Source organism: Phyllobates terribilis, unplaced genomic scaffold (genome assembly GCF_046119375.1).
Source record: "Phyllobates terribilis strain yellow unplaced genomic scaffold, ASM4611937v1 Scaffold_1__5_contigs__length_1240528914, whole genome shotgun sequence".
Classification (NCBI taxonomy): domain Eukaryota; kingdom Metazoa; phylum Chordata; class Amphibia; order Anura; family Dendrobatidae; genus Phyllobates; species Phyllobates terribilis.
The window spans coordinates 1,189,806,888-1,189,830,236 of record NW_027362761.1 but is presented as its reverse complement, the minus strand read 5'-3'; the positions used below and the strand labels follow the sequence as shown (position 1 = coordinate 1,189,830,236).

Genomic DNA, 23,349 nt, shown 5'->3' with positions numbered 1-23,349 from the left:
TCTGTACATAGGGAGCAGTATTATAGTAGTTATATTTCTGTACATAGGGAGCAGTATTATAGTAGTTATATTCCTGTACATAGGGAGCAGTATTATAGTAGTTATATTCCTGTACATAGGGGCAGTATTATAGTAGTTATATTCTTGTACATAGGGGGCAGTATTATAGTAGTTATATTCTTGTACATAGGAGCAGTATTTTAATCATTGCATTCTTGTAGACAGAGGGCGGTATGATTTTCTGAGGGCAGTGATTGAATTTGTGAATGCAGTAGGACCAATTAATTATCTCTTATTTGCAAATGTTTGGCAAGGTATGACATGTCAGGTGAAAGCAGCAGATACACATACAGTAACTATGTAATATTAGGAGCTGCCAGCGCCCTGACCATAGTTGTAATAATCATTATACTTTACCAGTCAGGAATGCTCATAACCTATAAACTGACGGCAGTGCCGCCTCTTACCCCGGGGCATGGGTGCACATAGTATAAGCTCATCACAAATGGCATTCTGGGTGGTGCTTGGCACTAAGTCAACATACTCAAATGCCTTATTACCAATTGTTAACGTACAAGAAATCCCTTACTACTATTCAGTGTCATCTCTTACTCACTGGCGAAGACTGAGAGTAAGAAGGTCTATATGACACAAATCTGTAGATACATGCCCCATCACGGGTGAAGCATCTGTGGGCACAACTTGTACATCAGGACTGGTGTAACATTAATCACTTCTGGCTATCATAAGGAAGGTAATGAGAGTTTTTTTTCAAATTGTCCCAACCGCCTACAATACACGGAAGGTAATCCTCAGATGAGTACATTGTAATCACAGGGATTCAATTCCCACCTAATGCTTTGGGAATGTTATGTCCTCTTGACTAGTTTTAGGTTTACAGTTTGGTGCCGACTCAGTAAAACAGATGAGCACTTCATCACTCTTTCGCTTGGTTTGACATAGTCTGAAAAGCACAGAAGGAGATGACCAACTTAGAACAAAAAATAAAAAAAATAAAATTTTTCCAATACTCTGCCAGGAGATGTTTATATTATATGTGTGACATGTCTGTTTGACCACCAAGGGTTTTGCTATCATGTTGTTGTATTACCTATATATCTTTACATATCTATCCATCTACAGTATCTATCATTTGTAACTAAAACATGATTTTGCAATACTCTGTTGGGAAATGTTTATATCATATTTATCTAGATGTGGCCACCCAGTAGTTGTGATGCATTTTATAGCCGGTTAAAGGTTTGTAACCCATGTAACTATATACAGTACAGACCAAAAGTTTGGACACACCTTCTCATTTAAAGATTTTTCTGTATTTTCATGACTATGAAAATTGTACATTCACACTGAAGGCATCAAAACTATGAATTACCGCATGTGGAATTATATACTTAACAAAAAAGTGTGAAACAGCTGAAAATATGTCTTATATTCTAGGTTCTTCAGAGTAGCCACCTTTTGCTTTGACGACTGCTTTGCACACTCTTGGCATTCTCTTGATGAGCTTCAAGAGGTAGTCACCGGAAATGGTTTTCACTTCACAGGTGTGCCCTGTCAGGTTTAATAAGAGGGATTTCTTGCCTTATAAATGGGGTTGGGACCATCAGTTGTGTTGTGCAGAAGTCTGGTGGATACACAGCTGATAGTCCTACTGAATAGACTGTTAGAATTTGTATTATGGCAAGAAAAAAGCAGCTAAGTAAAGAAAAACGAGTGGCCATCATTACTTTAAGAAATGAAGGTCAGTCAGTCCGAAAAATTGGGCAAACTTTGAAAGTGTCCCCAAGTGCAGTTGCAAAACCCATCAAGCGCTACAAAGAAACTGGCTCACATGAAGACCGACCCAGGAAAGGAAGACCAAGAGTCACCTCTGCTTCTGAGGATAAGTTTATCCGAGTCACCAGCCTCAGAAATCGCAGGTTAACAGCAGCTCAGATTAGAGACCAGGTCAATTCCACACAGAGTTCTAGCAGCAGACACATCTCTTCAACAACTGTTAAGAGGAGACTTTGTGCAGCAGGCGTTCATGGTAAAATAGCTGCTAGGAAACCACTGCTAAGGACAGGCAACAAGCAGAAGAGACTTTTTTGGGCTAAAGAACACAAGGAATGGATATTAGACCAGTGGAAATCTGTGCTTTGGTCTGATGAGTCCAAATTTGAGATCTTTGGTTCCAACCACCGTGTGTTTACGGCGCAGAAAAGGTGAACGGATGGACTCTGCATGCCTGGTTCCCACAGTGAAGCATGGAGGAGGAGGTGTGATGGTGTGGGGGTGCTTTGCTGGCGACACTGTTGGGGATTTATTCAAAATTGAAGGCATACTGAACCAGCATGGCTACCACAGCATCTTGCAGCGGCATGCTATTCCATCCGGTTTGCGTTTAGTTGGACCATCATTTATTTTTCAACAGGACAATGACCCCAAACACACCTCCAGGCTGTGTAAGGGCTATTTGACCAAGGAGGAGAGTGATGGGGGGCTACGTCAGATGACCTGGCCTCCACAGTCACCAGACCTGAACCCAATCGAGATGGTTTGGGGTGAGATGGACCGCAGAGTGAAGGCAAAAGGGCCAACAAGTGCTAAGCATCTCTGGGAACTCCTTCAAGATTGTTGGAAGACCATTTCCGGTGACTACCTCTTGAAGCTCATCAAGAGAATGCCAAGAGTGTGCAAAGCAGTCATCAAAGTAAAAGGTGGCTACTTTGAAGAACCTAGAATATAAGACATATTTTCAGTTGTTTCACACTTTTTTGTTAAGTATATAATTCCACATGTGTTAATTCATAGTTTTGATGCCTTCAGTGTGAATGTACAATTTTCATAGTCATGAAAATACAGAAAAATCTTTAAATGAGAAGGTGTGTCCAAACTTTTGGTCTGTACTGTATCTAGAGCACACATGTCAAACCCTGGCCCGTGGGCTAAATCTGGACTGCAGGGTGATTATATTTGGTCCGCGATGTCGGTACCGCCCCCCTGGATGCCGTTATAGTTGGAGGAGGGTGCGTCAGCCATCATTCTCCCTCTGCATCTGACGTCTCAGTGCAGTGGGCGACATAACGTCATTATTTCACGCCCACTGTGCTGAGCAGTGAAGAGCTTCAGAGCACTCGCTGCCGAGACCTGAGCAGTGGGGCACCGGGGAGAGGTGAGTATTTTTTTTATTTTATGTGGGGCCGATTACACTTTAAGGAGGGTTATGTGGGGCTCATTATTCTGTATGAAGGACTATGCAAGGCCCATAATCAGGGCTGTGGAGTCGGTAAGCCAAACCTCCGACTCCTCAATTTCCATGACACCGACTCGGACTCCCTCATACACGGCTCATGTTTAAGTGATAAATTTACGGTAGCACAGATTCATCTCAGCTAAAAGTCCAGACCCTTAGATCAGGAATAGGACAGACATTTATAGGACATTTCCTAACCTTCCCAAATTCTTATTAAAAAATATTCCCCACAAACTGCATTGAACTACTGTACCCAATTTTAGGAGTCGGAGTCGATCCATTTTATACCAACTCCGACTCCACCAAAGTGGGCTTCGACTTCGACTCCACGACTCCAACTCCTCAGCCCTGCCCATAATACTGTATGGAGGACTATGTGGGGCCCATAATACTGTATGGAGGACTAAGTGGGCCCATTATTCTGTATGGAGGACTATGTGGGACCCATTATTCTGTAAGGAGGACTATGTGGGGGCCATTATTCTGTATGGAGGACTATGTGGAGCCATTATTCTGTATGGAGGACTGTGTGGAGCCATTATTCTGTATGGAGGACTATGTGAGACCCATTATTCTGTATGGAGGACTATGTGGGGCCTATTATTCTGTATGGAGGACTATGTGGGGCCCATTATTCTGTATGGAGGACTATGTGCGGCCATTATTCTGTATGGAAGACTATGTGCGGCCATTATTCTGTATGGAGGACAATGTGGGGACATTATACTGTATGAAAGACTATGTGGTGCCCCACATATGGTGGTGGTAGTATGATGGTCTGGGGCTATTTTGCTGCTTCAGGACCTAGAAGACTTCCTCAGGTAAGTGGAACCATGAATTCTGCTGTCTACCAAAAAATCCTGAATGTCCGGCCCTCTGTTCGTGACCTCAAGCTGAAGCGCACTTGGGTTATGCAGCAGGACAATAATCCAAAACACACCAAAAAGTCCACCTCTGAATGGCTTAAGAAAAACAAAATTAAGACTTTGGAGTGGCCTAGTTAAAGTCCTGACCTTAATCCGATTGAGATGCTGTGGCATGACCTTGAAAAGCCGGTTCATGCTCGGAAACCCTCCAATGTGGCTGAATTACAACAATTTTGCAAAGATGAGTGGCCAAAATTCCTCCAGAGCATTGCAAAAGACTCATTGCCAGTTATCGCAAACGCTTGATTGCAGTTGTTGCTGCTAAGGGCGGCCCAACCAGTTATTAGATTTAGGGGTTAGTCACTTTTTCACACAGGGCCCTGTAGGTTTGGATTTATTTTTCCCTTAATAATAAATAATAAAGACCTTCATCTAAAAACTGCATTCTGTGGTTACTTGTGTTATCTTTGTCTAATATTTAAATTTGTTTTGTGATCTGAAAGATTTAATTGTGACAAACATGGAAAAGAATAAGAAATCAGGAAGAGGGAAAACACTTTTTCACACCACTGTATCTGTATCTATCTATCTATGTATCTATCTATCTATCTATCTATCTATCTATCTATTATCTATCTATCTATCTATCTCTCTATTATCTATCTATCTATCTATTATCTATTATCTATCTATCTATCTATCTATCTATTATCTATCTATCATCTATTATCTATCATCTATTATCTATCTATCATCTATCTATCTATCTATTATCTATCTATCTATCTCTCTATTATCTATCTATTATCTATCTATCTATTATCTATCATCTATCTATTATCTATCTATTATCTATCTATCTATTATCTATCTATCTATCTATCTATCATCTATTATCTATCTCTCTATTATCTATCTATCTATCTATCATCTATTATATATCTATTATCTATCATCTATCTATCATCTATGTATTATCTATTATCTATCTATCACCTATCTATTATCTATCTATTATCTATCTATCTATCTTTCTATCTATCTATAGAATTAGAAACACACCCAGAATACAGAGCACGTGATAATCAGTAATAAATTAATTCCTGCAACTTCCACCTCTCCTGGAGATTAGTATCACTCGTCTGCCCGCTGTTCTGTGCCACCTTAGTTGCCAGGCAGGAGCCAACAACCTTTGCATGTGCCAAGCTGGCTTATTATGTGTATCCCGGATCAGTGACGATAGAGACCTCACATAAAGGCCGGCTTGTAAAGTGCCATTAGGGGAGGAGAACACGAGCAGCGCACGGCTCCACGTCCGATCACAGACTCATTATTCCATAATCAAAAGGGCAAAACGGGTTCTTAGCGCTGGAACTGTTTTTAACCCCTTAGTAAGCTGAAGTCCCGCAGCTGTGCTCCAGTAATGGACAGAATTAACGGTTTCTTCATCCAGGGCCTCCTTACGATGAACACAATGCCAGAAACACAGTGCAGACTGACACACTGAGTGATGCTGAGACATCAGATTGTTCGCCAATCATACTGGAATCAGGAGTCCAAAATGTCCGCAGTTGTGCAGTTGACGGATTCAGAACATACTGAGAGTTGTAGTTCCCCCTTTTTGGGAGACAATTTGCTTTTCACTACATCTGATAGTTTTCTATTTTATTTTTAAGATGGTTTTACAGATTTATCAATTGTAACTTTTAAAAAAGTCACAAAAAAAGTTGGAAACTCATTGCAGTAGGAGGGAGGCGCGAATCTAGAGCAACAGACAGAAGTGTTCTGTGTAGAGAATCTGACTTTCTTACTAGTAAAAAATAACTTTCAAAATGATCCTGTGACCCCCAGTAAGTCACATAATAAAATCAGTGCTGCTCTGACTTTCTTTTTCTTTCTTTAATCTTTCATTCTATATTTATTTTTCTTATTTCTCTATCTTTAATTTTCTCATTCTTTGTCATTCTTTATTTCTTAATCTCTTTCCTTTTTTCTCTTTCTTTCTATTTATATCTTTTTTTTATTTCCTTCTCTCACTTTCTTTCTTCCTTTTTTTCTTCTAAAAGATATTATCTTTTTTATATCTATCTATCTATTATCTATTAATGATCTATATATTATCTATCTATCTATCTATTATCTATATATTATATATCTCTTATCTATAAATCTATTATCTATCTATTATCTATCTATTATATATCTATCTATTATCTATCTATTATCTATCATCTATCTATTATCTATCTATCTATCTATCTATTATCTATCTATCTATCTATCTATTATCTATCTATCTATCTATTATCTATCTATCTATATATTATCTATCTATCTATTATCATTCTATCTATCTATTATCTATCTATTATTTATCTATTATCTATCTATTATTTATCTATTATCTATCTATTATCTATCTATCTATTATCTATCTATCTATCTATTATCTATCTATCATCTATCTATTATCTATCTATTATTTATCTATTATCTATCTATTATCATTCTATCTATCTATTATCTATCTATTATTTATCTATTATCTATCTATTATTTATCTATTATCTATCTATTATCTATCTATCTATTATCTATCTATCTATTATCTATCTATCTATCATCTATCTATTATCTATCTATCTATCTATCATCTATCTATTATCTATCTATTATCTATCTATCTATCATCTATCTATCATCTATCTATCTATCTATCTATCTATTATCTATCTATCTATTATCTATCTATTATCTATCTATATATTATCTATCTATTATCTATTATCTATCTATTATCTATCTAAATCTGTCTCATGCCATACTCTATCCTGCACCAGTCTATCCATATAGATGTAGCAGAGCTATATTTGTCATTTGTGGCTACATCTCTTGGTGTAATGTGTGGAGATATTAGCATTTCCAGCTTTGTGAAATTGTCCTTAGTTCAGTCATATAACAACCTCAGCTCAACTACATCTGTACATTGTAGAAGCAAAACCAGTAATTTTATAGTATTACAACCTAAAGACATAAGAAGGTGAAGAAGTAATGGAGATTCCCATCCGAGCTGCTGCCCATCCTACAGCCCAGGTATTGATGTAGCAGAGCCACATTTGTCCCTTTTTCACTCCATGACACTACATCATTTATACTGTGTGAGTTACATAATGGGATGAGAAAACTCCACACGAAATCCTTATGATCAGGACCAAACAGCAATTTCAGCTCTGCTACATCTGTGTATACATTTCTCCGCTGCTCTTAAAGTGACAGTCTTCCTTTATAACTTATCCTCCAGCTCTCATCTCCCAGGGCAGCAGAGTCTCCAGTATCTCACTGCTGGGATAGGATGAAAAGAAACAGACTAATGCAATTCACAGGATCAAACAGCGCAACAGATGCAGATGTAGCAGAGCTGGATGTGTCCTGTATCTCTAGAATGTCACAATCTTTATGTTTTCTGATTAAAAAATGTAGAAGTGTTACTTGTTACCCTAAAACCACATCCCGATAGCATGACATGACATAACAGGCCAAACTCAGCACTGCTACATCTAACAAACCCAGCGCTAACACGTCTGACAAATCCAGCTCTGCTACATTTAGCACTTGGTAAACTCAACTCTGCTACGTTTAGCACACAGAGTCATGATACAGAAGACTTGCTAAACTCAGCTCTGCTACACTAACAGGCAAAGCACTGTTCAATATCTGACAAACTCAGCTCTGCTACAATTTGCAAAATCAGATTCTGGACATATCAGTGATTCATAGCGAAATCATGTCTTCATAATATAGATGAATGCCAAACCAACGCGCCTGTCCTACAGTACAACCCACACGCTGACCTGCAGACATAGCGGAGGTGAGTTTGTCACCTGGCACACAGGACTGTGTACACATCAATATCATAAGTGTAAAACAACAATGCGACAACACATTCTGCGATGGCACTGGAGCTATATAATTACTGTATACAGCAAAAATAATACAAGGAGGAGTATATAACACCGACACAACCTGTATACAGCAAATACAATTCTGTATACGGGGCTAGATGTAAGAGCATACGGATAGACAAGCCAATAACAACCGTGTGCTGTAATAAATCCAACGCAGCCTGCTAATTATATGTAGGAATGCCTGTCCTCTATGTACACGGAGTATATGTGCATGTGTGTGAACCCGGGGATGTATAGAGGAATGTATGAATAAGAAATGGACGTATAGAGGAATGTATGAATAAGAGATGGATGTATAGAGGAATGTATGAATAAGGGATGGACGTATAGAGGAATGTATGAATAAGGGATGGACGTATAGAGGAATGTATGAATAAGGGATGGACGTATAGAGGAATGTATGAATAAGAGATGGACGTATAGAGGAATGTATGAATAAGAGATGGACGTATAGAGGAATGTATGAATAAGAGATGGATGTATAGAGGAATGTATGAATAAGAGATGGACGTATAGAGGAATGTATGAATAAGGGATGGACGTATAGAGGAATGTATGAATAAGGGATGGATGTATAGAGGAATGTATGAATAAGAGATGGACGTATAGAGGAATGTATGAATAAGAGATGGACGTATAGAGGAATGTATGAATAAGAGATGGACGTATAGAGGAATGTATGAATAAGAGATGGACGTATAGAGGAATGTATGAATAAGAGATGGACGTATAGAGGAATGTATGAATAAGAGATGGATGTATAGAGGAATGTATGAATAAGAGATGGACGTATAGAGGAATGTATGAATAAGGGATGGACGTATAGAGGAATGTATGAATAAGGGATGGACGTATAGAGGAATGTATGAATAAGAGATGGACGTATAGAGGAATGTATGAATAAGAGATGGATGTATAGAGGAATGTATGAATAAGGGATGGACGTATAGAGGAATGTATGAATAAGGGATGGACGTATAGAGGAATGTATGAATAAGGGATGGACGTATAGAGGAATGTATGAATAAGGGATGGACGTATAGAGGAATGTATGAATAAGAGATGGATGTATAGAGGAATGTATGAATAAGAGATGGATGTATAGAGGAATGTATGAATAAGGGATGGACGTATAGAGGAATGTATGAATAAGGGATGGACGTATAGAGGAATGTATAAATAAGGGATGGACGTATAGAGGAATGTATGAATAAGGGATGGACGTATAGAGGAATGTATGAATAAGAGATGGATGTATAGAGGAATGTATGAATAAGGGATGGATGTATAGAGGAATGTATGAATAAGGGATGGACGTATAGAGGAATGTATGAATAAGAGATGGATGTATAGAGGAATGTATGAATAAGGGATGGACGTATAGAGGAATATATCAATAAGGGATGCACGTATAGAGGAAAGTATGAATAAGAGATGGATGTATAGAGGAATGTATAAATAAGAGATGGACGTATAGAGGAATGTATGAATAAGGGATGGACATATAGAGGAATGTATAAATAAGAGATGGACGTATAGAGGAATGTATGAATAAGAGATGGATGTATAGAGGAATGTATGAATAAGGGATGGACGTATAGAGGAATGTATGAATAAGAGATGGACGTATCGAGGAATGTATGAATAAGAGATGGATGTATAGAGGAATGTATGAATAAGGGATGGACGTATAGAGGAATGTATGAATAAGGGATGGACGTATAGAGGAATGTATGAATAAGAGATGGATGTATAGAGGAATGTATGAATAAGAGATGGATGTATAGAGGAATGTATGAATAAGGGATGGACGTATAGAGGAATGTATGAATAAGGGATGGACGTATAGAGGAATGTATGAATAAGGGATGGATGTATAGAGGAATGTATGAATAAGGGATGGACGTATAGAGGAATATATCAATAAGGGATGCACGTATAGAGGAATGTATGAATAAGAGATGGATGTATAGAGGAATGTATGAATAAGGGATGGACGTATAGAGGAATGTATGAATAAGAGATGGATGTATAGAGGAATGTATGAATAAGGGATGGATGTATAGAGGAATGTATGAATAAGGGATGGACGTATAGAGGAATATATCAATAAGGGATGCACGTATAGAGGAATGTATGAATAAGAGATGGATGTATAGAGGAATGTATGAATAAGGGATGGACGTATAGAGGAATGTATAAATAAGAGATGGACGTATAGAGGAATGTATGAATAAGAGATGGATGTATAGAGGAATGTATGAATAAGGGATGGACGTATAGAGGAATGTATGAATAAGAGATGGACGTATAGAGGAATGTATGAATAAGAGATGGATGTATAGAGGAATGTATGAATAAGGGATGGACGTATAGAGGAATGTATGAATAAGAGATGGACGTATAGAGGAATGTATGAATAAGAGATGGATGTATAGAGGAATGTATGAATAAGGGATGGACATATAGAGGAATGTATGAATAAGGGATGGACCTATAGAGGAATGTATGAATAAGGGATGGACGTATAGAGGAATGTATGAATAAGAGATGGACGTATAGAGGAATGTATGAATAAGAGATGGACGTATAGAGGAATGTATGAATAAGAGATGGATGTATAGAGGAATGTATGAATAAGAGATGGACGTATAGAGGAATGTATGAATAAGAGATGGATGTATAGAGGAATGTATGAATAAGAGATGGATGTATAGAGGAATGTATGAATAAGGGATGGACGTATAGAGGAATGTATGAATAAGGGATGGACGTATAGAGGAATGTATGAATAAGAGATGGATGTATAGAGGAATGTATGAATAAGGGATGGACGTAAAGAGGAATGTATGAATAAGGGATGGACGTATAGAGGAATGTATGAATAAGGGATGGACGTATAGAGGAATGTATGAATAAGAGATGGATGTATAGAGGAATGTATGAATAAGGGATGGACGTATAGAGGAATGTATGAATAAGGGATGGACGTATAGAGGAATGTATGAATAAGGGATGGACGTATAGAGGAATGTATGAATAAGGGATGGACGTATAGAGGAATGTATGAATAAGGGATGGACGTATAGAGGAATGTATGAATAAGGGATGGACGTATAGAGGAATGTATGAATAAGGGATGGACGTATAGAGGAATGTATGAATAAGGGATGGATGTATAGAGGAATGTATGAATAAGGGATGGACGTATAGAGGAATGTATGAATAAGAGATGGACGTATAGAGGAATGTATGAATAAGGGATGGACGTATAGAGGAATGTATAAATAAGGGATGGACGTATAGAGGAATGTATGAATAAGGGATGGACGTATAGAGGAATGTATGAATAAGGGATGGACTTATAGAGGAATGTATGAATAAGGGATGGATGTATAGAGGAATGCATGAATAAGGGATGGACGTATAGAGGAATGTATGAATAAGAGATGGATGTATAGAGGAATGTATGAATAAGGGATGGATGTATAGAGGAATGTATGAATAAGGGATGCACGTATAGAGGAATGTATGAATAAGAGATGGATGTATAGAGGAATGTATGAATAAGGGATGGACGTATAGAGGAATGTATAAATAAGAGATGGACGTATAGAGGAATGTATGAATAAGGGATGGACGTATAGAGGAATGTATGAATAAGGGATGGACGTATAGAGGAATGTATGAATAAGGGATGGATGTATAGAGGAATGTATGAATAAGGGATGGACGTATAGAGGAATGTATAAATAAGAGATGGACGTATAGAGGAATGTATGAATAAGGGATGGACGTATAGAGGAATGTATGAATAAGGGATGGACGTATAGAGGAATGTATGAATAAGGGATGGACGTATAGAGGAATGTATGAATAAGGGATGGACGTATAGAGGAATGTATGAATAAGGGATGGATGTATAGAGGAATGCATGAATAAGGGATGGACGTATAGAGGAATGTATGAATAAGAGATGGATGTATAGAGGAATGTATGAATAAGGGATGGATGTATAGAGGAATGTATGAATAAGGGATGCACGTATAGAGGAATGTATGAATAAGAGATGGATGTATAGAGGAATGTATGAATAAGGGATGGACGTATAGAGGAATGTATAAATAAGAGATGGACGTATAGAGGAATGTATGAATAAGGGATGGACGTATAGAGGAATGTATGAATAAGGGATGGACGTATAGAGGAATGTATGAATAAGGGATGGATGTATAGAGGAATGTATGAATAAGGGATGGACGTATAGAGGAATGTATAAATAAGAGATGGACGTATAGAGGAATGTATGAATAAGGGATGGACGTATAGAGGAATGTATGAATAAGGGATGGACGTATAGAGGAATGTATGAATAAGGGATGGACGTATAGAGGAATGTATGAATAAGGGATGGACGTATAGAGGAATGTATGAATAAGGGATGGACGTATAGAGGAATGTATGAATAAGGGATGGATGTACAGAGGAATGTATGAATAAGGGATGGACGTATAGAGGAATGTATGAATAAGAGATGGATGTATAGAGGAATGTATGAATAAGGGATGGACGTATAGAGGAATGTATAAATAAGGGATGGACGTATAGAGGAATGTATGAATAAGGGATGGAGGTATAGAGGAATGTATGAATAAGGGATGGACGTATAGAGGAATGTATGAATAAGGGATGGATGTATAGAGGAATGTATGAATAAGGGATGGACGTATAGAGGAATGTATGAATAAGAGATGGATGTATAGAGGAATGTATGAATAAGGGATGGACGTATAGAGGAATATATGAATAAGGGATGCACGTATAGAGGAATGTATGAATAAGAGATGGATGTATAGAGGAATGTATGAATAAGGGATGGACGTATAGAGGAATGTATAAATAAGAGATGGACGTATAGAGGAATGTATGAATAAGGGATGGACGTATAGAGGAATGTATGAATAAGGGATGGACGTATAGAGGAATGTATGAATAAGGGATGGATGTATAGAGGAATGTATGAATAAGGGATGGACGTATAGAGGAATGTATAAATAAGAGATGGACGTATAGAGGAATGTATGAATAAGGGATGGACGTATAGAGGAATGTATGAATAAGGGATGGACGTATAGAGGAATGTATGAATAAGGGATGGACGTATAGAGGAATGTATGAATAAGGGATGGACGTATAGAGGAATGTATGAATAAGGGATGGACGTATAGAGGAATGTATGAATAAGGGATGGATGTACAGAGGAATGTATGAATAAGGGATGGACGTATAGAGGAATGTATGAATAAGAGATGGATGTATAGAGGAATGTATGAATAAGGGATGGACGTATAGAGGAATGTATAAATAAGGGATGGACGTATAGAGGAATGTATGAATAAGGGATGGAGGTATAGAGGAATGTATGAATAAGGGATGGACGTATAGAGGAATGTATGAATAAGGGATGGATGTATAGAGGAATGTATGAATAAGGGATGGACGTATAGAGGAATGTATGAATAAGAGATGGATGTATAGAGGAATGTATGACTAAGGGATGGACGTATAGAGGAATATATGAATAAGGGATGCACGTATAGAGGAATGTATGAATAAGAGATGGATGTATAGAGGAATGTATGAATAAGGGATGGACGTATAGAGGAATGTATAAATAAGAGATGGACGTATAGAGGAATGTATGAATAAGGGATGGACGTATAGAGGAATGTATGAATAAGGGATGGACGTATAGAGGAATGTATGAATAAGGGATGGACGTATAGAGGAATGTATGAATAAGGGATGGACTTATAGAGGAATGTATGAATAAGGGATGGATGTATAGAGGAATGCATGAATAAGGGATGGACGTATAGAGGAATGTATGAATAAGAGATGGATGTATAGAGGAATGTATGAATAAGGGATGGATGTATAGAGGAATGTATGAATAAGGGATGCACGTATAGAGGAATGTATGAATAAGAGATGGATGTATAGAGGAATGTATGAATAAGGGATGGACGTATAGAGGAATGTATAAATAAGAGATGGACGTATAGAGGAATGTATGAATAAGGGATGGACGTATAGAGGAATGTATGAATAAGGGATGGACGTATAGAGGAATGTATGAATAAGGGATGGATGTATAGAGGAATGTATGAATAAGGGATGGACGTATAGAGGAATGTATAAATAAGAGATGGACGTATAGAGGAATGTATGAATAAGGGATGGACGTATAGAGGAATGTATGAATAAGGGATGGACGTATAGAGGAATGTATGAATAAGGGATGGACGTATAGAGGAATGTATGAATAAGGGATGGACGTATAGAGGAATGTATGAATAAGGGATGGATGTATAGAGGAATGCATGAATAAGGGATGGACGTATAGAGGAATGTATGAATAAGAGATGGATGTATAGAGGAATGTATGAATAAGGGATGGATGTATAGAGGAATGTATGAATAAGGGATGCACGTATAGAGGAATGTATGAATAAGAGATGGATGTATAGAGGAATGTATGAATAAGGGATGGACGTATAGAGGAATGTATAAATAAGAGATGGACGTATAGAGGAATGTATGAATAAGGGATGGACGTATAGAGGAATGTATGAATAAGGGATGGACGTATAGAGGAATGTATGAATAAGGGATGGATGTATAGAGGAATGTATGAATAAGGGATGGACGTATAGAGGAATGTATAAATAAGAGATGGACGTATAGAGGAATGTATGAATAAGGGATGGACGTATAGAGGAATGTATGAATAAGGGATGGACGTATAGAGGAATGTATGAATAAGGGATGGACGTATAGAGGAATGTATGAATAAGGGATGGACGTATAGAGGAATGTATGAATAAGGGATGGACGTATAGAGGAATGTATGAATAAGGGATGGATGTACAGAGGAATGTATGAATAAGGGATGGACGTATAGAGGAATGTATGAATAAGAGATGGATGTATAGAGGAATGTATGAATAAGGGATGGACGTATAGAGGAATGTATAAATAAGGGATGGACGTATAGAGGAATGTATGAATAAGGGATGGAGGTATAGAGGAATGTATGAATAAGGGATGGACGTATAGAGGAATGTATGAATAAGGGATGGATGTATAGAGGAATGTATGAATAAGGGATGGACGTATAGAGGAATGTATGAATAAGAGATGGATGTATAGAGGAATGTATGAATAAGGGATGGACGTATAGAGGAATATATGAATAAGGGATGCACGTATAGAGGAATGTATGAATAAGAGATGGATGTATAGAGGAATGTATGAATAAGGGATGGACGTATAGAGGAATGTATAAATAAGAGATGGACGTATAGAGGAATGTATGAATAAGGGATGGACGTATAGAGGAATGTATGAATAAGGGATGGACGTATAGAGGAATGTATGAATAAGGGATGGATGTATAGAGGAATGTATGAATAAGGGATGGACGTATAGAGGAATGTATAAATAAGAGATGGACGTATAGAGGAATGTATGAATAAGGGATGGACGTATAGAGGAATGTATGAATAAGGGATGGACGTATAGAGGAATGTATGAATAAGGGATGGACGTATAGAGGAATGTATGAATAAGGGATGGACGTATAGAGGAATGTATGAATAAGGGATGGACGTATAGAGGAATGTATGAATAAGGGATGGATGTACAGAGGAATGTATGAATAAGGGATGGACGTATAGAGGAATGTATGAATAAGAGATGGATGTATAGAGGAATGTATGAATAAGGGATGGACGTATAGAGGAATGTATAAATAAGGGATGGACGTATAGAGGAATGTATGAATAAGGGATGGAGGTATAGAGGAATGTATGAATAAGGGATGGACGTATAGAGGAATGTATGAATAAGGGATGGATGTATAGAGGAATGTATGAATAAGGGATGGACGTATAGAGGAATGTATGAATAAGAGATGGATGTATAGAGGAATGTATGACTAAGGGATGGACGTATAGAGGAATATATGAATAAGGGATGCACGTATAGAGGAATGTATGAATAAGAGATGGATGTATAGAGGAATGTATGAATAAGGGATGGACGTATAGAGGAATGTATAAATAAGAGATGGACGTATAGAGGAATGTATGAATAAGGGATGGACGTATAGAGGAATGTATGAATAAGGGATGGACGTATAGAGGAATGTATGAATAAGGGATGGACGTATAGAGGAATGTATGAATAAGGGATGGACGTATAGAGGAATGTATAAATAAGAGATGGACGTATAGAGGAATGTATGAATAAGGGATGGACGTACAGAGGAATGTATGAATAAGGGATGGACGTATAGAGGAATGTATGAATAAGAGATGGACGTATAGAGGAATGTATGAATAAGAGATGGACGTATAGAGGAATGTATGAATAAGGGATGGACGTATAGAGGAATGTATGAATAAGAGATGGATGTATAGAGGAATGTATGAATAAGGGATGGACGTATAGAGGAATGTATGAATAAGGGATGGACGTACAGAGGAATGTATAAATAAGAGATGGACGTATAGAGGAATGTATGAATAAGGGATGGACGTATAGAGGAATGTATAAATAAGAGATGGACGTATAGAGGAATGTATGAATAAGGGATGGACGTATAGAGGAATGTATGAATAAGGGATGGACGTATAGAGGAATGTATGAATAAGAGATGGACGTATAGAGGAATGTATGAATAAGGGATGGACGTATAGAGGAATGTATGAATAAGAGATGGACGTATAGAGGAATGTATGAATAAGGGATGGACGTATAGAGGAATGTATGAATAAGGGATGGACGTATAGAGGAATGTATGAATAAGGGATGGACGTATAGAGGAATGTATGAATAAGAGATGGACGTATAGAGGAATGTATGAATAAGAGATGGACGTATAGAGCAATGTATGAATAAGGGATGGACGTATAGAGGAATGTATGAATAAGGGATGGACGTATAGAGGAATGTATGAATAAGGGATGGACGTATAGAGGAATGTATGAATAAGGGATGGACGTATAGAGGAATGTATGAATAAGGGATGGACGTATAGAGGAATGTATGAATAAGGGATGGACCTATAGAGGAATGTTTGAATAAGGGATGGACGTATAGAGGAATGTATGAATAAGGGATGGACGTATAGAGGAATGTATGAACCCTGGTATCAATAAATGTGTGAACCCTGATATGTATAGAACAATGAATGAATCTTGATATGTATGCATGAGTGTATGAACTATGGGATGTATAGATAATTGTATGAATTCTGGGATGTATCGATAAATGTACAGTATGTATCCTAGTATATATAGATGACTGTATGAACACTGGTATGTATAGATAAATGTATGACTCCTGGGATGTATAGATAAATGGATAACTGTATGGATCCTGCTATTTATATATGACTATATGGATGATAATATGTATAGATGAATGTATGAACCCAGGGATGTATATATGAATGCATGAACATGGATTTATATATGAATGAATGAATCCTTTTATTTATAGATGTATGTATGAACTCTGGGATGTATAAATAAATGTATGAATTATGCAATGTACAGATGAATGTATGAACCCAGAGATGTATAGATGAATGTATGAACCTGGTATGTGTAGATTAATATGGGAATCCTGGGATATATTGATGAATGTATGAATTTGGGATGTATAGGTAAATGTATGAACCCTGAGATGTATACATGAATGTATGAACCCTGAGATGTATACATGAATGTATGAACCCTGTGATGCATAGATGAATGTATGAATCCTGTGATGTATACATGACTGTATGAACCCTGTGATGTATAGATGAATGTATGAACCCTGTGATGTATACATGACTGTATGAACCCTGTGATGTATACATGACTGTATGAACCTTGTGATGTATACATGAATGTATGAACCTTGTGATGTATAGATGAATGTATGAACTCTGTGATGTATAGATGAATGTATGACCCCAGAGATGTATAGATGAATGTATGAACCTGGTATGTATAGATTAATATGGGAATCCTGGGATATATTGATGAATGTATGAATTTGGGATGTATAGGTGAATGTATGAACCCTGTGATGTTTAGATGATTCTATGAACCCTGTGATGTATAGATGAATGTATGAACCCTGTGATGTATAGATGAATGTATGAACCCTGTGATGTATAGATGAATGTATGAACCTTGTGATGTAAAGATGAATGTATGAACCCTGTGATGTATAGATGAATGTATGAACCCTGTGATGTATAGATGAATGTATGAACCCTGTGATGTATAGATGAATGTATGACCCCAGAGATGTATAGATGAATGTATGAACCTGGTATGTATAGATTAATATGGGAATCCTGGGATATATTGATGAATGTATGAATTTGGGATGTATAGGTGAATGTATGAACCCTGTGATGTTTAGATGATTCTATGAACCCTGTGATGTATAGATGAATGTATGAACCCTGTGATGTATAGATGAATGTATGAACCCTGTGATGTATAGATGAATGTATGAACCCTGTGATGTATAGATGAATGTATGAACCCTGTGATGTATATGTGAATGTATGAACCTTGTGATGTAAAGATGAATGTATGAACCCTGTGATGTATAGATGAATGTATGAACCCTGTGATGTATACATGACTGTGTGAACCCTGTGATGTATAGATGAATGTATGAACCCTGTGATGTATAGATGAATGTATGAACCCTGTGATGTATACATTACTGTATGAACCCTGTAATGTATAGATGAATGTATGAACTCTGTGATGTACACATGAATGTATGAACCCTGTGATGTATAGATGAATGTATGAACCCTGTGATGTATACATGACTGTATGAACCCTGTGATGTATACATGAATGTATGAACCCTGTGATGTATAGATGAATGTATGAACCCTGAGATGTATACATGACTGTATGAACCCTGTGATGTATAGATGAATGTATGAACCCTGAGATGTATACATGACTGTATGAACCCTGCTATGTATAGGTGAATATATGAACCCAGTGATATATACAAGACTGTATGAACCCTGTGATGTATGCATGAATGTATGAACCCTGTGATGTATAGATGAATGTATGAACTCTGTGATGTATACATGACTGCATGAACCCTGCGATGTATACATGACTGTATGAACCCTGCGATGTATAGATGAATGTATGAACTCTGTGATGTATAGATGAATGTATGAACTCTGTGATGTATACATGACTGTATGAACTCTGTGATGTATAGGTGAATGTATGAACCCTGCAATGTATACATGACTGTATGAACCCTGCGATGTATAGATGAATGTATGAACCCTGTTATGTATAGGTGAATGTATGAACCCTGAGATTTATAGATGAATGTATGAATTCTGGTTTGTGTAGATGAATGTATGAACCCTGTGATGTATAGATGAATGTATGAACCCTGTTATGTATAGGTGAATGTATGAACCCTGGGATGTATAGGTGAATGTATGAACCCTGTCATGTATAGATGAATGTATGAATGCTGTGATGTATAGATGAATGTATGAACCCTGTTATGTATAGGTGAATGTGTGAACCCTGAGATTTATAGATAAATGTATGAATTCTGGGATGTATAGGTGAATGTATGAACCCTTTGATGTATAGATGAATGTATGAATTCTGGTTTGTGTAGATGAATGTATGAACCCTGAGATGTATAGGTGAATGTATGAACCCTGAGATGTATAGGTGAATGTATGAACCCTGTGATGTATAGGTGAATTTATGAACCCTGGGATGTAAATAAAATAGAAAAAATGCACTTTACCAATCTTTTTAAAACATAAAAATCAATTTATACAAGCCGAACAGTGAAGCATAGTAACAGTGCCTGTGCTCATACACTGCTGAAGCATTTACCATACAGGGTTAATCATGAGCCCTGAGGCTACTCACCTAGAGGCAGCACAATGAAGAAGGGCAGCCAGCACAGAATAAATACCCCCACCACTATAGCCAGTGTTTTGGCCGCTTTCTTCTCCCTGGAGAATTTGATAAGTCTGACAGATAGTGAACTCCTGAAGGTATGTCCCTTAGACCTGGAGCTGGAGTTAGACTCCCCCATGACACTACTTCTGCAATGGATCCTTAGGACAACTTCCATGGACTTATTCCTTTCCCTCTTGACCCCAGCTTCTAAGCTCTTGGTGGTCCTTCTGGCAACAATGTAGACTTTGAAATACATGATGAGAATGACCAACAATGGCAGGTAGAAAGAACAGAGAGAGGAGAACAGGGCATAGCCGGGCTCCTCAGTGATGGTGCATTGGCTGTCATCCTCCGGTGGAGGCTCCTTCCATCCTAGGAGAGGTCCAATGGAGATGACCATGGAAGAAACCCACAAAATGATGAGAATGACCACAGCCTTCTTCTCAGTCATGATAGTTGGGTATTTCAGAGAGTACTTAACCCCTACATACCTGTCAATGGATATAATACATAGACTCATGATAGAGGCAGTGCAGCAAAGGACATCCACAGCTGCCCAGATGTCACAGAAGATCCTTCCAAAAGCCCAAAAGCCCAGAACCTCCAGAGTGGCAGAGAAAGGCAGCACTGTGGTACTGAGCAGAAGGTCAGCAATGGCCAGGTTGATGATGAAATAATTGGTCACCGTCTGCAGTTGCCTGTTGCATGCCACTGACAGGATGACCATGATGTTGCCCACAATGGCAAACAAGATAAAAACAGCCAAGACAATGCCAACACTCAACGCCTGAAGGTCCAAGCCATCAACCAGAGAGGTCCCATTGACAGTCCCATTGTCACCTAGCTGGTGGTCCTGCTGTTCTGATTGGTTCCACAAGCTTTCATTGATGAATAAAGTCATGTTAACTCAGTCTCCTCTCCATGTACGAAGGTCTCAGACTCCTTGCAGAAGAAGAAGAAGAAGAAGAAGAAGAAGGCTCAGGCATGGTGATTTCACCATGACATCTCCACAAAGTCCCATCTTTGCTTGCACTCCTTGGTACCACATGCCCCAGCAGAGCTTCTGCCTTTGCCAGGCTGAGATTCAGGAGGCACAGGAACTCATGAGAAACTTTTGCAGCGTGATGCACCTCCCATGCATGACATTGTGTCTGAAGCAGCTACTTGTCTGAATCAACAACAGCAGCAGCTCCTCCCTAGTGTGAACCTAATGATGCTCAAACTCCAACTGGGTGCAAGAGCCCTGCATGACCAGCTGCTTCCTAGCTGACTCCACTCTCCATGGCAGCTGCTCAGGGTACTACAAGGGCTCAGCAGCTCAGAGAAGCTTTGCAAAAACTCAGATTGCATGGATAAGGAAGCCTTCACTTCTGCAACCAGGTCTCCTCCCCTCTCCTGCTTTGATAGCTGCTACTCTCATAGTCATTTGTAGGGCTCTTGCATTCTGCTCAGTCGCCGCTAGAGGTCAGCAGCAGGCCTGAATTTTTGTTACTTTGTTACAGATCAAAGCTGATACTTTGTATTTTCTTTTTTTTTTTTGTAAATGTTTTTTCCTTTTTTCTTTTAGATACAACATCTGATCCCGTTTAACCTGCTCAGATAGATCCTTTGTTATTGCTAAAGCTAATGTTCCTGCTAATGATATCCTGAGAAGCCCATGTTTTCCACAGTCATTAGGAATGCTTGTGTTCAGGTTTTTTCTTCTCCACCTCCAGGCACTTTTCTTGCTGCTGCTATTCCAGTCCTGTGTTTTGTAGATCTGGTTTTGCCTATAGATCTATTTCCAAATCTTATGGAACCACAGGTTCCAGCATGCCTTTACAACATCTGTGGTGAAGACACTCAGAAGACAGGAATTCTGAAGCTGGAGAACTACAGTTAACCTGCAGCAAAGACTGTGGAGACATGCTGAGAGTTGTAGTCCCATCGCAGTAGCTGTAGATCTGCCAGACATGTAACACCACCGACCAGAGATAATGAGAGGGAAGTTACACCTGATATCTGGCATATGGGGGCATTGTGTCTGGCTCTCATAGGGGGCATTGTGTCTGGCTCTCATAGGGGGCATTGTGTCTGGCTCTCATAGGGGGCATTGTGTCTGGCTCTCATAGGGGGCATTGTGTCTGGCTCTCATAGGGGGCATTGTGTCTGGCTTTCATAGGGGGCATTGTGTCTGGCTTTCATAGGGGGCATTGTGTCTGGCTCTCACAAGGGGCATTGTGTCTGGCTCTCACAAGGGGCATTGTGTCTGGCTCTCACAAGGGGCATTGTGTCTGGCTCTCACAAGGGGCATTGTGTCCAGCTCTCACAAGGGGCATTGTGTCTGGCTCTCACAAGGGGCATTGTGTCTGGCTCTCATAGGGGGCATTGTGTCTGGCTCATTGCAGACGTTGTGGTTGTTATAGGGGCATTAGGCCAGGCTTAAAGGAGTTGCACATTTTCTTGGTGCGTTTGGCCTGTTATGTGACTCCATGTAAGTATAGTCAGCATGTGTCTGACGCGCCCCCAGGGCCGTGGGGTACTCGGCAGCTGGGCCTAGGGATGCCGGTATGGGGGATATCACGGTGGCTGGCTCGGTCCGTGACCCAAGGCGGTGAGGGCCTCTTGTGGAGAAGTCCATCCATGCACCCTTCTAGGTTCTGTGATACCAATGCGCAGCAGGGCGCCACATGACCACAAGTGTGCAAATCTCATGACCGGAGAATTGTGACAGTGGGGACACCGCATGCTTTTCACAAGTTTGCAGCGAAGGACGACTTTTGGCCCAAGCCTGGACAACCCCTTTAAGGAGCATTATAATTTTCATATAGGCTCTAGCATTGTGTCTGGTTTAAGGGGCATTGTCACCTTCAGAGGGGATATTCTGATTCCTGGCTCTAATGCAGGAATCTTAAACTGCATCATGTGGCCCACCGGCACCAGAACTCCCTTGATGATTGCAGCCCGGTCCATGGGGCCTCCGATGCCAGCGCTTTTTCTCAGTTAAATGTGTGTCCTTGGACGCACATTCAATTAAAATATACCGCGGCGCAGAGACCAGCTCTCTGTACAGAAATACCAATATCAGCCACCGACTAATCAGAGGATGGCAGCTGACGTCTGTGTTCCTGTTGCGGGCAGCATATAACGTCACTTCCATGCTCTGCAACGTCTGTGGAAGAGAAGGGGACGCTGTTCGCCAAAAGAGCGAAGTGAAGTGAGAGTGATCTTTTTTTTTTTTT

The 23,349-nt window shown here is 38.9% G+C and overlaps 1 protein-coding gene across 1 annotated transcript in view; it reads right to left on the bottom strand.

Moving 5' to 3' along the window:
• The window catches only part of ADRA1D (adrenoceptor alpha 1D), a 206,360-nt gene extending 184,813 nt beyond the window's left edge, over positions 1–21,547 (bottom strand). The window contains exon 1 of the mRNA XM_073649185.1: positions 20,096–21,547. Within this exon, the coding sequence (XP_073505286.1) occupies positions 20,096–21,029 (934 nt within the window). The 5' untranslated portion in view covers positions 21,030–21,547. The remainder of the gene's footprint in view (positions 1–20,095) is intronic.
• Positions 21,548–23,349: the final 1,802 nt, after the last annotated feature.